We start from the raw sequence: 16,605 nt of genomic DNA, 5'->3' as shown, positions 1-16,605 counted from the left end.
GCTGCTCCAGGTGTAAGAGAGAACACGGGCCCGGAGTCCAGCTCCAGCGTTCCCTGCTTTCAGAGAAATCCTGGACGGAAAGGAAAACGGTGCTGGTTTCTCTCCCCAGCATTCCTGTATGTACCGCTTTCAAACACGAATTAGTGAAGGGCTGTCTTTCTACGTCTGCAGATAAATCAAATCATGTAGTGGTAAATCATTATTTAGGAGCAGTAGGTAATAAATCCCCCCTAAAAAGCTAAAAAAGCCCCAAATGTCTGCCGTCCCAGGCGGTGAGCATGTTTTGGTTTCTGTTCCGATTACGGTGTCAGGTGTCCACAAGTGCTTACTGCCCGGGGCCTTTCCTCGTCCCCCTCCTCCGGCCGAGGCGTTAGTGCTTCGAGCAGCGGACGAGAGAGCAGCAAATCCCGCGCCCCCCCGCGTTTGAAGTGCACTTGGACCGGTAAAGGCCAAATCTGCCTTCGGGAGCAGCGAGTCCTGGTGTGCGTACCCAACTGACCGGGCGGCCTTTGGGGTGCTTTCTGTAGCCAGTCCTGGTGTTCGGGGGGAGCGGGCAGCGCCAGTCGAGCCCCTGTGCCTCCCGTCCCTGCCTGGAACCCGCGCAGCGGGATTTTTCCATGGATTTCCGTGAGCGGGGTAAGAAATCGCCATTTCCGCAGCGGCGAAGCCCAAGCCGGGCCCCCGCCGGGTCTCGCCGCCGCCGGCTCCTCGCTCGCCGTTGTCCCCTCCGCCCCCGCCGCGGCGGGATGCTCCGGGCCCCGCCCCGCCCCGCCCCCTGAGGATGTGACGCCACCGGCGCCGCCCCTCCGCGGGCACCGCCCTAAAATAGGGCCACGGCCGCCGCCGCCGGGCAGCACGGGAGACGCGGCCATGCCAGCCCCTGCCGCGCCCCGCCGCCTGGGCGCCGCCGCCCCCGCCGGCAAGGCCAAGCTCACCCACCCTGGCAAGGCCATTCTGGCAGGTAAGCACCCCCCGGGCGGGGCCGCCGCCTCCGGCGTGGGCATCCGCGCTGGGCGGGGGCTGCCGCCAGCCGCCCCGGAGGCAGCGTGCGCCCCGCGGCAGCTCCGTCCCCGCCGGGACCGCCCGCTCCCGCCCTGCCGCGGCAGCCCCCGCCGCCGGTCCCTGGGATGCCCCGCTCCCGCTGTAGTCCTGGGGAGGCGGCGCACCTCGGAGCGGGGTTTCCCCTTGGCGGCGGCGAAGGGAGCTGCAGCAGGCGTATCCCGAGCTTGGGTGTCGTCTTCCCGGGCTCCCGCCGCTCCGGGCAGGGCTGGCGGCGTCCTGTGAGGCTGCTCCTGCAACCTGTGGCCTCGCCGGGAAGGTGTCGGGGTGCTCGCTACCGTAACGCAGGGTGAAGACGGGGCTTGCGGCAGTCGTGTTGTTTATCGAGATTAGCTAGATTTAGCTTTATTTAGCTAGATTTTCACCTTAGCAGGAGGGAGTTGGAGGAGGCAGCAGCAGGGGACCTCCTTATGCCCCCCCGAAGATGTTAAGGGAGAAAGCTGAAGCGGCAGCGCTCAGGTTGTTCCTGCTCCAGCCGTCTTGCACGCTGTTTTGATACAGCTCCTCTTACAGCTTCGTGGTCCCTCCTTTGTGTCTCAGCATCCGTCTCTGTGGATCAGGGCACGTTTTCTCATTCGGTTCTGACCGTTTCTGTGGGATCTGACAAGCTCTAAGCGCAGCAGTAGCTGCAGAGTTAATGCCCTTCCTTCTGCTTCTAGTTGGTTTGAGCTTTGAGCTGAATGGAGTCCAAGACAGTCGATGGCTTGTTAAACTCCTTTGTAGCCGTTCATTAACTCCCTGGTTTCTCCTGCTACTCACAGGACAATTCCCGGAGTGGAGATTAGTGTCTTCCCTTTGAAATGAGCCACCACGGTCTTCACGCGATTGGTGTGTTTAGAGCTTTTGTGTTTCCCAGCTAATTCCTCCTCCTACGATAGTGCCTTTGTTCATCTGTCCAAGTCTCTGCTCCCCTCCAAGGGCAGAGCCCCAGCCTCCTGTAGTGGGTCCCAGGAGGAGCAAGGCAGTGTCCACCCCAGCTGGGTGCAGGGAACGGAGCCCTTGCTGCTCCAGCTTTGCCCGCTGGCCCCTGCTGCAGCGGCCGGCCTCCCGTCGCGCAGCTCTGGAGAACTGCGAGACAGCAGCGCTGCGGGAAATGGGTGTGAGCGCAGGAGCCTGCAACCCTCTGTGTCGCCCGGGCTGCCTGGCCAAAGGGCTGGGGCATGAGCAGGAGGCAGCCGCAGCCAAATGAGAGTGTCCCTTCTAACGCAACGAGGCCTTAGGAGAGGCCAGGCTCCTCCAGAGCTCTGTGTTCCTCAGGATTCTCAAGACTTGTGCTGCTGCCCCCTCAAAGTGGGTTGCTAATTCAGGCCTCTTATCCTCTATTTTTAAAATGTCTTCTAAGTGGGATTTAACCCAAATTGAGGATGGGAAAGACAGGCAGTTTGTTCCCTATCCCGCCTTCCCAGTCTTTCCCAACTGGCTGCCAACGTGCGGTGCATCAGGTTCTCACTGCCTGGGCCAGTGTACCAGGGGACTTTCGTAGCCTTTGCATAGGTCTGCAATCACGGATCATCAGCTGTGAATGGCTTATTGGCATACTCTGAAAGAGGCTGCAGCAGACTACCCTGCTCGTCCTTGCCAGGAAAGTAGCCATGGGTGTGCCTGGAAGCTGTTCTGGTGTAAAGGAAGGGACACGGTGCTTGTGGCCTCTGCCAGGTGTGAGGTTGGGCAACATAGTACAAAGCTGCACATGCCCCCCCTTGGAGGAGCCCTTCTGGGTCCACGTGAGGCTGTAGAGGTAGAAGAAGGACCCTATTGAGATGCTAGTCTTCTCCTCACACGAAGCACATCAGAGTAATTGGTTAATGGGCAGAAGTCCAGCTAAGCCTCTGTGGCATCTAATTGTATTAAAGAACCACATAAATGGGAGAAAGCTACTGTTAACTCCCTGCATCCCAGACTGCTCAGCCCTCCAGCCCCTTGCTGGAGGTGGTGCTATTCGTGGCTGTCTCTGCTGACTTTAAGGGGTTTGCTGATGCCCTCAGTGTTTCTTATCTGACATCTGTCTGTACAGCAAGCGCGTGCTCCAAAGCTCAACCTTCTGGGGAGGTGGAGGTGTTCAAGATGGACCATTCCTACTGCGCTGTGCTTCATCAGCCTTGTACTGGTGGAGTAAAATAAGCAGCTATCATCCCATCCTGGATGCCTGTCTCCTCCCAGACCCTGTGTGTAGTTGAGATCCTCTGCCAGGGAGGCACAGCTCCCTCGCGCTGCCCAGAACTGAGCAGGCTGGGGCTGACTCTTCTGAAGAGGCGCAAGTGAAGCTCTGGCTGCCAAGAGCTCTTCTCTTCCAGTTGTCGCAACAGACAAATGCAAAGTTAACAATTAATTTGCTAATGGGCTCTCGTTTTTCCAAGCAGTTGTCATGTGCCACGGCAGCACTTCACCTTGCTGTGACTACGCGGCCTGTGCTGGCGCTGCAGCTGTGCGTGGCCCAAGCACACGAAGAGGCAGCTTGGCTGTCCTGGCCGGTCGGGTGGGGGTCACTGCCAGGACTTGGTCTTAGGGATGCTCCATGGCAGACTGGGCTTCCAAAGGGCAGAGCTGAGTGGGTGTAGATCCCTGCCACTGTTTGATCCCTACACCACCTTTGCAAGGGGAAGAGCCCCCCAGGCTCTGAACTGATGGTACACAGTTGGTTTGGGGCACCTGGCACTGGGTCAGAAAAGACATGGCTGTAGGACACTAAGGTTTGGCATAACGTGTCTTAGCTTCAACTTGGTTAAAAGACTGGTAAATATGCAGGCTTTATGGTGAAATTGATATTATCTGTATCTTTCTAACTTGTCTGCTGGATCAGTTAGCTGTTGTAAAGCTGGCATAACTTTCTTGTGAACTAATGAGCCGATTTGAGGATCGGCTTGTGTCTGTTCTGCTGGGTAGTAACCTGTTAGTAGTCGGACCTGGGAGTCCAGCCATGTCTGCAGCCTCTCCACAGACAGTTTTCCGTTTCTGTGCCGTGGTTTCCAAACAAACCCTCTAGCCCGCCAGGCTCCTGCAGGGATGGTTGCTGCTGGTCCACTGCGCAGCTCCTAGCATGGGGCCATGCTGCAGTGGGCCAGCGGGAGCTCAAAATAAAGGCAGCATGCGGTGAGGCAGGAGCGCTGGCTGCAGAGGTGTTTCTGTGTTTCCCCGGAGGGCTCCTTGCTGGGTTGTTGGGCACTGCAGGGCTGTTAGTCAGCTCGAGCCAGCCTGTGGTGGATTACTTAGAGCCCAGTGCAAATGGTCCTCGCCATTTTGCAGGCAATCCCCTGCCCTCCTCCTGGGAACTTTGCTCCTGGTTAGCAGTGGTCATTTGATGAAAGACTTTGCATGCGCTGTCCAGAGTTAAGTACAGTCTTACTCTGTTTTTAGCCAGCTTTGAAGCCTGGGATCTGCTCCCTCCCACAAAGAAGCTCCCAGCTGCCTCGCTCTTCGCATGGTAGCTCTGTTCACCCGGGGGCTGGTGCGCAGTTGGGATTCTTGCCTACACCTAATCCTGCCTGGTCAGGGAGGCAGGATGCCTGGGTGCTGTCCTGCATGGTGCTTGATTTCAGAAGAGCTTGCGATGGTTGTGGCTGTTGCTTTGATGTTTGCTATAAATTTTGAGTGCTGCTGGGAAATAGCAGTGGTAGGCACCAAAGTTCTGGGAGGAGCATGGGCAGCAGGGACCCTGCAGGGGGAAAGAGAAGGGCCTGCAGGGTAGGGCACGAAGCACGTGTTTATCAGAGAGCTAAGCAGAGAGGATCACATGAGAAACAAAGCTGTAATTAGAGCTTCAGTTTCTTCTTCTTTATTAATCTCTTGATATGATCTTTCTTAAGAAATGCTAAGAGGAGAAGAGTCGGGGACTGAGTGTGAAAGCTGAGACTTGCTTGTTGCAGAGTAGGACTCCTTTCCCAAAAGTCCCAAGTCCACCTGGGCTTCCAGGGCCATTGACCTCCTGGGAGGGTGGAAGGGAGGTTGTGCTGCTGAGAATGGCTGTGATCTGGCACGCTCCCTGGCTTTTAGGTGGATGCCTGGTGCTCACAGCAGAGTAGGGGATGTTCCCCTTCTCAATGGTGGGCTGGGGGAGCCAGGTGGTGAGCTGAACATGGCTATGGGGGAGGATTGGTAAGCGTGGAGGGAACTGGTCTTGCCAGGTTTACTAGCCCTTAATGCATCACATCTGGCTATGGCTTCCTCTGGGCTTGCCTCTCCTGGCTGTCATCTGTTTGGGGAGTGGTCAGGAGCACACTGCCCATGAGTGCATCGTTACCTGCCTGTGAGCCCTCATGGACTGCAGCTGCTGCAGAAACCTACAGCAGCCCCAAGGCTTGTGGTGGGAGGAGGCTGTCAGCCCCAGGACTGGGAAACCACAGCGGGGTGCCCAGTTTCTTCAGTCTGAATGAATTCTGTGTGAGCTGGGGTTAACCCTGGGCTTTGAAATGTGAGTTTCTGACATGTGTGGTGCTCTGCTTGATATTCTGCAGGCATCCATTTTCTTTGGGTTGACGTGAATGATCGGAAGGAGCCATCCATCTCCCAGAGGCGATGAGCACCGCAAGCTGACAGCTCAGGGATGTTGCCGTGTCTCTTGTCTCTGATGGTCTTGTGTGGTGCATGCCAATGCAGCCTCCCTGCTTCTTCCCCGGGCGGTGGCGACCCTGTGCTTGTGTCCTGAGGTCTCGGGTCATCTCCTGACAGCAGGGGTTGATTTCTTGTCATCTCTTCTCTCTCTCTGTGCTCCGGTGCCCGGTACAGCAGTCATTGCCCTGTGCTGGTGGCTGGGAGACCAGAGCCTGTCCCCAGGGAAGCTTTGGTCCCAGCAGTGGCTTCTTCATCCAACGATGGGGCTGTGCTGGGGGAAGTGTCCAGCAGCCCTGGGCTCTGACATCAGCTCCCTGTTGCCTGTCTTTAAAAGGTTTTCGCACACTTAAAAAGTAGGTGTCTGAAGCGAGGTGATGGGTTGGACCGGAGGCAGCTGACGGCAGTGGAGCTGGGGCCTTGGGGTGTGCCGGGCAGCGGGCTGAAGGTGAGTTGAGCTGGGACAGTGGACTTGGCAGTCCCCAAAGGTGATCTCAGCACTGAAGGCAGATGATGCCGTGACTGCAAGCAAAGGGAAATGGCTTCTGCTATCATGCTTACAGCCAAGAAGTTCAAAATTTAATAATGATTTATTGCAATATTGGCCCATTGAGAGGTAAATGCAAAGAGGCGATGAATGAGCAGATTGTGAAAGGATGGCCTGTTGAAACAGGACGATTACAGTAAGATTAGGGACAAATTACTCCATCCCATCCACAGCATTATCTGCAGCGTTGTTTGCACAGGCCTGTTTACCCACCTGATGGCATGGGGTACAGAGAGGTGCGTTTCATGTTTGTTGTTCTGTGTATCCCTGGTGGAGGGATCAGACTTTCGTCAGCCTGGCCATAGCACACTCCTGTGACAAAAGCGGCCACGTGTGTATTTACCAACGGACATGCTGAGCCCCCGTGTCCCCTGCTGGCCTTGCCCCTATCAGATAGGAGACTGTCCAAGGGCCCTAGCCCCAGCGCAGGGTATGGACACCCCCTGAGATGGGCTGACCTACTGGGACACCCTCTGAGACGGGCTGACCTGTTGCAGAATGCGTTTTTTCCCTTCTAACCAAAACATGGGTAATCTGGCAGTCTGATTTGAGGGAAGCAGCCCCCCCCAATCTCAGCGCCGTGTAAGACCTTTCCCCGTGGAGCAGCCCCCATGGTGCTTTTCCCTAAGGATGGGGTTGTGGATAGGTGGTGGAGGGCTGTGCGTGGCAGGAGGAGGTGCCCAGGCGAGGACCGCCATGCTAGCCCTGCTGAAAGCGATCCCCAGTGAGGCACCTGCCTGCTCCTGGAGCCAGGCTCTTCCCCTGATCCTGTTTCACAAGATGGCCCATGGTGGGACGGTATGGGAAGGGTGGAGCCTGTTAAACCTGTTTCACCGCTGCGGGCACGGTAGGATTTCTCCACCACTGCCTTTAGCTGGGTTATGTTAATGGCATGGCTCAAGAGCAGCGTGAGTGGCTGCCAAGAGGGGCTCGATCCCTCGGCAGCAGGGAGAGAGATCTGTGCTGCTGATGGGGCAGCACCTGGGCTGCAGAGAACTGTCACGAGCCGGTGGTGGATATTTCTGCCTCCCTGATTTGTAGCACCCTGCTGGTCTTTGATTCTTTTTATCTTTTGGTTTTTATTTCCCCAGCTCTGAAAGCTAACTTGGCTAATGGGGAAGGGCACCACGTTTCCCTGTGAGGGTAGGGACTGTAAGCGCAGCATCCAGGCAGCAGGCAGGATTGCCTGCTGTGCCCACAGCATGTGGTCCATGTCACGACTCTTGGCTGCTCAGCTCACCCTGTACACCTGCACCTTCTGCAAGTGGGTCGGGTGCCCTCGGAACAGGGGGGAGCGTGGGGATCAGCTTTTGCTGGTGCTCTGGAGAGGAGCTGGAAGCCTGTTTGTGCCTTCCCGCTGCCCTGAGCCACGCAGCCAGCAGGAGGGACAATCTTCAGGCTTGGGTCCTGTGAGAGCTCTGTTGCTTTGCTTCCAGGCCCTTAGGAATAATTTCCTCTGGCCTGAAAGGATCTTGCCAAATCTGAAGTTAAAAGAAGCTTTTTGTATGGAAATCAGGTGCATGTGAAATTGCCCTTAAAATGGAGAGGCCGAAATTGCTCTCCAGGTGTGCACTTCTCATCAGAGCTGCACAGAGACCTGCTGCTTCGTCCGTCCGCAGGAGCAGGATGCTTTTTCAGGCACAGTCACTTGCAGGAGTGACAGAGGGCCAGTGCCACCTCCTGCCTCTCTGTGGCTCCCAAACAGGGCGGCGGGTGCTCGCTTGCCTCTGGGTAAGGGTTTGCAGTGGGTGGCAGTGCAAGCCCCAGCTGCACGGCCTTAGTTTGTCTCGTCTCCCAGGACTGTGCTTGTCTTCCCCATTGTGGCTGCATCCTCCTGCCCTCGGCATGCACCCTGTCCTGGGTGCCAGAGCTGGGGTCCCTGGGACAGGCTGGTCAAGGGGCAGCTGGTGGTGTCCCTAGACGCCTGCTAATGGAGTTTGAGTTCATTAGCTGAACCTACATGCGCTGATGCCATCACGCGCTACATGAGCATCGCAGGGGCAGCACCCTCCCACTGTCCCCAAAAATCCTTTTCTTCCTGCCAGCTCTCCCTAGCCATGCCTAAGGGCTGCGGCTGCATCCTTGAATAACTCTGCTGGCCCCTCCGCAAAGGAGAGCTAAGCTTTTTCTGGGAAAACCATGCCAAGTGGCTGACAAATAGGTATTTTTCCCTTCTCGCCCTTTCCCGCTGGGCCTGCAGGGTTGGTATTGCCGGCACCAGGGCTCTTGCAAGCTCACTGCAGGCGAGGAGCCATTCCTGGCACCGGGAGTGGGATCCCCCCACCGCAGGCACCTTCTCTGGGGCCCAGCAGAGCGACCTTCCCTGAAGGACGACCTCTCTCCTCTGGCTCCACTGCATCCAGCTAATAGCCGAGAGCCTTGGCTCGGCATCCGGGCTGCCCTGCTTGCTCTTTCACCTCCCGAACGCTCGCTGACGGCTGTTCCTGCTGACTTCACAGTGTTGCAAGAGCTGAAGCTGCTGGTTAAAGTCCGGGTAAACATGTTGCAAAGCCCTTGGCAGCCCTGGCGAGGGAGGGGGGTTGGAAGAAGCTGCTGCTTGGGGGCAATGGGGTGTTTTATTTGCGTAGAATAGGGTTTTTGATGGAATAAAACAGTGTGGGGAGGGGATGCTTGCCAGCAGAGCGGGACCTCTGATGGCTCTCGCCTCCAGGGAGGGAAGGGGCTGCAGGTGAGCAGTTTGTGCCATCCTGTCGCTGCAGACAGAGGAAAACGGGGAAAAAATTGCCCCAGGTCATGGAGTTTGTGTGGAGTCCTTGCTGGGTGCCCCTTCCTGTGGGATTTGGGTCCAGAGCAACCCCTGCCCTGTGGGGCAGGGAGGGGACCTGGCCGTGCAGGCAGCACACATCCCTGAGCAGGGGGAGGGAGAAGATCCTCCTCTGGGTGCGTTTCCCTGAATACATGTGTTCCCCTGCCCTGTGATTTGTGTGTGTGCAGCTGCCCGAGGAGTGTCGGAGCTGTGCAGTGGCAAGGCAGCCTTTGGGCTGGCTCCCCTCCCCTCCTCTGTCCCCAGTGAGCGGTGATAGAGGTGATCAGGGCACCGGTGTCCAGCTGTGCCCCTGCCACTCTGCACAAGCCCTGGGGTGTCCCCTGCTGCAGCCGGGGGCAATGAGTGTGCTGCGGTGTGCCAGGGAGGCAGCCGCTCTCGCGGTGTCTCTGGGATGGGGACACCTTTTGTATCCGGCTCCACGGTTTGCTGCGGGGATCCAGCGCAGACATCCTGTTCCTCCTGCCTCAGCTCAGGCAGCCCCAGTACCTAAGAGGCTGCTGGTTCCCAAGAGGGGCACTCTGTCCCTTTGTCGGGGCTCTTAGTGGGCTGAAGGATGCCTGTGGATGCACTTTGCCTGCAGGATGCCGGGCACAGCCTCCCTGCCTTCCCCTGCATGGACAAACATCATTAATCCTGGTGAGTGCCAAGGGTGTGGGCTGGTTGCAGGGGGCATGGTATCCCTCACCATGATGTTTGGTGTGGCTGCTGTGAGCCAAGGTGCTGATTGCCACTGGACTGGTGCTTGTCCTCAGTGTTTCCCTGCTCTCTGGCCCTGGAGGTGCTGAAGCAGCAGCTGGTGCTGGAGGACAGAGAGGGAACAAATATTTACAGCCCTTAAAATGACTGGCACTTCAGGTCTCAGTGTAGGAGGGAGGGCAGTGGCCTTGGCAGCACCTGGTGTGTTCATGTGGCTGTAGGAGCATCAAGGCTGGTGGCACAGTGGTGTGTAGTGGTGCAGAGAGGTACCGGCTGGTGCTGGGCTCTTTGGAGACCATTCCACCCAGCTGGAGGACGCTGCTCCTCATCAGGCTGCTTGCTGAGGACACACCAGGTGCTCCTGCAGGAGCTGCTCAGCTTTGCAGGAGAAATTGCAGTGCTTGGCAAGCGCCTGTGCCATGGGACTGACAGTCTCTGCCATCTCTGATGGACATGTCAAGGACAGAAAAGGGTTGAGGGGCAGCAGGAGAGCTCTGGGGACCCTGGGGATGGTGGCTGTCCTCCTGTGGTGCCCTGAGGGAGAGCTGGCAGCTGGCTGTGGTGGTGTGAGCGGGTCTTGCGGTGGCTGCCAGCAGCTTCCTCCTATGCTGCCCAACCACAGGGTGTTGTGGAGGAGTAAAGGTGGTCGCCCATCCCCGCCTCCCAGGAGGCGCCTGCCTGGCACAGACTGAGCCGCTCCATCCTCTCCTGGGAACGCAGGGCGAAACAAGGGGCCTTTGTCTGCTGCAGTGGATCCAGGCTGGCCTCACGCTTTGTCCCTGGCGTCCCATGGGGCTGGGATGCTGCCAGGCTGGGCTGGCAGGTCCTGCCCTCGGGCTGGGTACTGTCACTGGGTGCTGTGGTGTTCCTATCCCTGATGTGCCTGCGGGAGGAGAGAGGATTCTGGGCTTTCCCATCGTCCCAGGCTGTGCTGAGTGCCGGCACAGCTTCTTGGCTGCCTCAGAGAGGGCAAGTGCAGCCTGCTGCTGCTTGTGCCTAGGGGAAACAAACCAGGATGAGGCTGTTTTAAGGTGGGTGCTGCCCAGCTGCAGGAGGGAGTACAGCGAGGCTTTTTTCCTTTCCCTCCAGGACACAGCTGAGAGAAGGCAGCAGTAGCCCAGGGGATGACAGCCTGCCTGCTGGGACATCCTCGCACTGGGCGAGTGGCTTTGCTGGTGGCGCTCTGCAGGGGGAAGCTGGAGGAGGCACCAGAGATATTATGGGTCTCCCTTGTAAATTTGGAGTTCATAGAGAAGAAATAAGACTGTGCATGAAATCACCCTGGTCTGAGGAGCTGGGGCCACTTGCTGCTGCCCTGGGAAGCAGCCGTGACTCGTCTCCCTGTCCTGTGGGCCGCAGCGTCCCCTATCAGCGTCCCCTTGCAGGGTGCTTTGGAGGGTGCTGATAAGCCAAGCTGTGCTCTGCCGTGCAGTGCTGGGGCTGCACTTTACCCCAGAGCAGGATAACCCACTGCTGCACCTAGCCCCTGTGCTGGGCCTTCCCACGATGGCAGCATGTTCCCCCCTGGGAACACCAGCGTGTCCCCCGGGCTGCAGTGGTGCCGTGCCATTGAAGCTGTGTGCCAGGGGTGGCTGTGGCAGAAGCCACAGCACTGCTGAGTCATGCTGAGGACGTAGCCAGGCTTGCTGAGGTGAGATGGGAGACCTGTCCCCGACTGAGAGCTGGCAGCTGACCTGACACCACACCGGGCTGTGTTCTGTGGGGCTGGGAGCTGAGTCACTGTCCTTGGGAAAGGAGCTGGGAGGCCTTCGGGGGTGGGTCGGGTGGGTGCCCAGCCCCAGCGGCAGCATCCCAGGGCTCCCCAGCACGCCGTCCTGGGGAGGCCGCCAGTCGGGGGCTTTGACCCAGGGCTGGCTTGTGTCCTGGCCTGGGCTGCAGCGGAGTTTAGCCCTGTGAGGCCTAGGGGAGCCCGGCTCAGCTCCGCGCTTCCTCCTTGCAGCAGCACAAAGGGCTGCCACTGCGCTTTGGTGCAAGGAACTGAGCCGCGCAGCCATTAGCTGGCTGGCCAGGGGTGAGTCCGGCTCCCAGAGACCTCCAGCCCAGCCGGGGTTGGCTCTGCTGCCTGGACACAACTTGTGATGGGGCCAGCTGCAGGTGCTTCAACCATGCCATGGGGAGCCAAACCACCGAGAGCTGGCGTTACTTGCTGCTGGGGTGTCGGCACATCCCCAGGCTGTGGTGGGAAAGGCTTCAGCCAGTGTAATCAGCGCCCAGCAGCCGCCGCTGTGTGAGGCCAGGGCAGCCAGACAGGCTTGATGATAATTGCGCTCATGCGCTGGCATGGCCAGGTCTGCAAATGGGCTCCTGCTGGTGCTGGGGGAGCGGTGCCGGGCCTCATGCAGCACTGTTGGTCTCTGTCAGGTTTATAAATCCCTGTGCTGGCAGCTCATGTGCGGGGCTCCGGAGGACAAGATTTGCCTTTGAGGAGGAAACGATGCTGAAACAGCAGCCATGGGTGTGGTGTTTTGCCCAGTTTTCCCACCCCTTTGGCCAGTCACCTCACTGGCTCTTGCCATGGTCAGGCGGTGATCCCTATACAGGGTGCCAGGTTGGCGTGGGGCCCTGCTGCCATGTGAAGTCTCCAGCGGTTTGGCGAGGACAGGGACACCGCATCCCAGCCCAGACCTGGCTGCCAGAAGTCTTGGGCTCAGCCGTTGTGGAGCCAGCAGCAGCTGCGCAGTGGTGGATGGGCATGGCACTGCTGCTGGTCCCAGCATCCTTTCTTCTCCCGCCCAGGTGGCCTGGCTGGAGGAATCGAGATCTGCATCACATTCCCCACCGAGTATGTGAAGACACAGCTACAGCTGGACGAGAAGGCAAACCCTCCCCGCTACAAGGGCATTGGTGAGTGCGTGCCCGGTGCCCTGCCCCAACCTGCTGGCCAGATTGGGACGCTGCCGTGAGCCTGGCTGGATCTGGGGCAGGCAGTGGGGTTTGGTGGGGCAGGTGGTGGGGCAGCATGGTGGCCCTTGGTGTGGCTGGTGACAGTGGCACTGCTGTGCTTTGCTGCAGGGGACTGCGTGAAGCAGACTGTCCGTGACCATGGCATCCGGGGGCTATACCGAGGGCTCAGCTCACTGGTATACGGCTCCATCCCTAAGGCTGCTGTCAGGTAGGTTTCCCCTGTGGCATGTGGTGAGTGGAGTGAACCCTGGCTGGCAGCAAATGAGGGTGTGGGTTTGACCTTGATGTCCCCAGTGGCCCTTTGCCAAAGCTGGATGCTTTCCAGACTGGCAGGGAGCGTTTGCAGGGTGCGTGACTGCTGCCGGGGACAGACCCAGAACGGGGGGCTGCAGCCCCCTGGCTGGGTGCCTGGGGGCTGTCATGGCGGCTCCTCCACAGGTTCGGGATGTTCGAGTTCCTCAGCAACCAGATGAGAGATGAGCAGGGGCGGCTGGACAGCACGCGGGGCCTCATCTGTGGGCTGGGCGCTGGCGTGGCCGAGGCTGTGGTGGTAGTCTGCCCCATGGAGACCATAAAGGTAGGAGGCAGCTGCCAGCATTCCCCCGCCGCGGCACCCCTCCCCAGGAGGGCGCAGGAGCCAGGGATGCCCAGCTTTCGGGGACCTGAGGACCGCATGGGTTTGCTTGGGTTGGTTTTGTAGGGGAGAAGCTGATGCTGGAAGGCCCCATGGAGACATCAGGAAGCCTGGCGGCCGTGACACCTTCCCTGCTCTGGGGAGGAGCACCCCCCAGGATCCATCCCATCCCCTATTTCAGTACTGTAAAACCCATGTGATCACTTGCAGAGGCAGTTAGCCAGGTTTTCCTCTCCAAAATGCACTGCTGGCTGTGGGTGCAGGCTTCCCCTGTGGTCTCACCCAGCATTGCCTGGCCATGTGGGTCGGCTCTGCTCTGGGGACCATCGCCAGAGCAAGGCAAGAGGCATACGGCAGCCTTTCAGGGGTGCATCACTCCCTTGCCTCAGCCATGATGAGTGTGTCATCTCCCTGCAGGTGAAGTTTATCCATGATCAGTGCTCCCCCAAACCTAAATACCGCGGCTTCTTCCACGGCGTCCGGGAGATCGTTCGGGAACAGGGTGAGTCCAGGGGAAGTGATGTCCTGTCTCCCTTCAGTACCCCCACACTGAGGGGACAGGATGGGAAGTGGGGGACGGGTACAGGCTGGGACTGGCTACCTGGGGAGTTTTTTCTGTGCCGGGGTGAGGCTGGTGCTCCCCTCCAATGCCCTCTCTTGCTGCAGGACTAAAGGGGACCTACCAGGGCTTAACGGCAACAGTCCTCAAGCAAGGATCGAACCAGGCCATCCGCTTCTTTGTCATGACCTCCCTCAAGAACTGGTACAAAGGTATGGTGCCCCCATCCCCCCAGGGCACCCTGGCTGCTCTGCTGTTCCCTGAGCTCATCCTCAGGAGCCAGGCTTAGCTTTCCACCAGTGCACCTTCCACTTCTTGTGGATCAGACTCTCATGATGGAGGAAGATGAAAGCCGGGTAGGGGGGTGGCCCGGTTTGTGGGGTTGAAGAGTCCCAGTGCTAGAGCATCACCTCCACTCTCACCCTGAGCTCCCCAGTGCTGCATGGGCTGTCTGGGGCTGGTGCTGCTGGACAGTCCCCTGCAGAGAGGCGGTGGAGTCTCCAACTCTGAAGACATTCAAAACCGGCCTGGACGCATTCCTGTGCAACCTGCTCTAGGTGACCCTGCTCTGGCAGGGGGGTTGGACTGGATGATCTCCAGAGGTCCCTTCCAACCCTATGATTCTATGAAATGCCCTGGACTCCCCGACTCAGCACAGCACCAGCCCTGACCACGAGCAGCCACAACTGGGACCTTGCCCGTGGGCTCCCTTGGGGATGTTGTGCTTCATCCCCACACCACCGCTCTGCCCTCAACCTTTCCTCCTTCCCAGGGGACGATCCCAACAAGGTGATTAACCCTTTTGTCACGGGGGTGTTTGGAGCACTCGCTGGAGCTGCAAGTGTCTTTGGCAACACCCCCTTGGACGTGGTGAAGACCAGGATGCAGGTACAGCACTGGGTCATGGTGTGGGACCGCTCTGCCTGTGGAGGGCTGGGGTCACCTCCTGTTTGTTTTGTGCAGCCCCTGGGACAGGCACCCGATGCTTGTGAGGTATGGGAGGTGCCTGGGGATGCTGCCCTATCACAGCCAGGCTGTGCGGGTGCTGAAGGGTGTACAGACGGAGGTGGGGATATTCCTTCTGGGTTTGGTAGCCCACAGTGGTGAAGGGGGATTGGTTCCTCCTGGCGCACCCCAGCTCTCTGCCTCCCCCACAAAATCCGCCCGGATGCACCTGTGGCTCTGGCCTCTGACCCTTCTTTTCCTATCCTGCAGGGGCTGGAAGCTCACAAGTACAAGAGCACCTGGGACTGCGCCTACCAGATCATGAAATACGAAGGACCCCTGGCGTAAGCCCTGTGGTGGGGACAGGCAAGGGGTGGTATGGTGGTGGCTGGGGAGGGAGGGAGGACTGGCGAGGAGGGGGCTGCGAGGGCATCCAGCCCCATGGCCTCCTTCTATCCCTGGCAGGTTTTACAAGGGCACGGTGCCTCGCCTGGGCCGCGTCTGCCTTGACGTGGCCATCGTCTTCGTGATCTACGATGAGGTGGTCAAGTTCCTCAACAAAGTGTGGAAAACGGACTGAGGGGGCCGGGCCAAGGCGCCCCAGCCTCCCTCGCCCCCCAGGGCTGCAGCTGGAGAGCCGTGACCAAGCCCGCAGCGGCCCACCAGTGCTGCCCAGGGCCAAGTCTGCCCCACGCGTGTGCCCTCCCCCCAAACCCGGCCACCTTCATATTTAGGAACAGGCTCTGGAGCAGGTCAAATTACTAGTTGTGTGCTGAAAGGAGCATGGAGGGAGCAATATCCCAACATCCAGACCCCCAGCTTCCTGATTATGCCCGTCCTGATCCCCTGGTGATATTTCCCCCTGGTCCCGCATCACCTGCAAGCACCAGTTATCCAGGGTGAGGTGTCCCCTGGGAGGGTGGCCGTATGCCCCCTGGGGGGCAGCTCATTTTGGGGATGCTGACGGTCCCCTGGAGCCATGCGGATGCAATGGCCAGGCTGTGCACCAGGCATCACAGCTGGCAGAGGCTTTTGGGGTCGACTGACAGCTGGGAGCCATGCACCAGGTTTTGAAGCGGCTCTTGGGGGCCCCTTCAGCCTTGCACCCCCTGGGATGGGAGGGCAGTGACCCGCCTTTGTGGCCTCAGGCTCCCTCCTCCCTGCTGACACCAAGACCACTTGAGGTGCAGCATCCCAGCCTCCAGGTCCCACTCAGCTCCAGGCTGCTGGGCAGGCGCTTCCTAAAATTGCATATGCAGCCAGGCCTTTAGTTCTCCTTGCCATGGGGCTGGGATTGGGGTGAGCCAGATGCCCCTGCCACTTGCTGTTTACAGTTGAGACGCGTGTACAAGCCGGGGTGAGGAGACACAGCCCTGTGCCACAGACTTGGCCCCTCGGACAGGGGTGTGAACCCCTTCTTCTGTCACATTCCCCCCATCTGCCCTCCTGCCGCCTTGCTGCGGCCCTGCAGGTAATCCTATAGCTTTTGGAGCTTCATGCTGACTCACTAATGCCCATGGCCATGGGGCTGGAGCCCTGCCCTGCATTGCGCCGGGCTCGGCCCTGCCAGATTTGTGCCAAACTGCCCGTGAAGGAGCCCGGGGGGGGAGGGGGGGGTCGCAGGAGGCGAGGCTCGCCCCATCTCTCCTCCCTCCTGTCACCAGTGATGAACGCAGCCTTAACATGGCAGGGTGAAGGAGGAGAAAGCAAGCCCAGGCGTGGTTTACCTGCGGCTTTCTGCTCTTAAGCCATTGAGGGTTGATTTTTTTTTTTTTTTTTATTCTGTTTTACATTTGCAGTTTGAATAAAATCAGTCTGGCTTTAGCAGCTGTGTTGGCGTCCAGGCAGTGCTGAGTGGGCAGTGAGTGGCTCCTGCAGTGTGGGTGGGGATTGGGGATGGGGTCCCC

At 59.0% G+C, this 16,605-nt stretch overlaps 1 protein-coding gene across 1 annotated transcript; it reads left to right on the top strand.

The window, feature by feature from the left end:
* The first annotated feature begins 805 nt into the window (after positions 1-805).
* On the top strand, positions 806-16,522 carry SLC25A1 (solute carrier family 25 member 1). The gene is made up of 9 exons (XM_063350600.1): positions 806-961; positions 12,393-12,500; positions 12,669-12,768; positions 12,999-13,137; positions 13,612-13,696; positions 13,861-13,965; positions 14,526-14,641; positions 14,969-15,042; positions 15,164-16,522. The coding sequence occupies exons 1-9, from the start codon at positions 871-873 to the stop codon at positions 15,276-15,278; spliced, it is 933 nt and encodes a 310-aa protein (XP_063206670.1). The 5' UTR covers positions 806-870; the 3' UTR covers positions 15,279-16,522.
* Positions 16,523-16,605: the final 83 nt, after the last annotated feature.

The sequence above is a fragment of the Chroicocephalus ridibundus genome, chromosome 13 (assembly GCF_963924245.1).
Source record: "Chroicocephalus ridibundus chromosome 13, bChrRid1.1, whole genome shotgun sequence".
Classification (NCBI taxonomy): Eukaryota; Metazoa; Chordata; class Aves; order Charadriiformes; family Laridae; genus Chroicocephalus; species Chroicocephalus ridibundus.
This window is presented reverse-complemented; position numbering and strand designations above follow the sequence as displayed.

Coding starts and splice junctions, on each gene's coding strand:
- SLC25A1 (XM_063350600.1), top strand. CDS start 871: ATGCCAGCCCCTGCCGCGCCCCGCCGCCTGGGCGCCGCCGCCCCCGCC. Junction 12,769..12,998: donor ATCCCTAAGGCTGCTGTCAG/GTAGGTTTCCCC, acceptor GCTCCTCCACAG/GTTCGGGATGTTCGAGTTCC. Junction 14,642..14,968: donor TGGTGAAGACCAGGATGCAG/GTACAGCACTGG, acceptor CCTATCCTGCAG/GGGCTGGAAGCTCACAAGTA.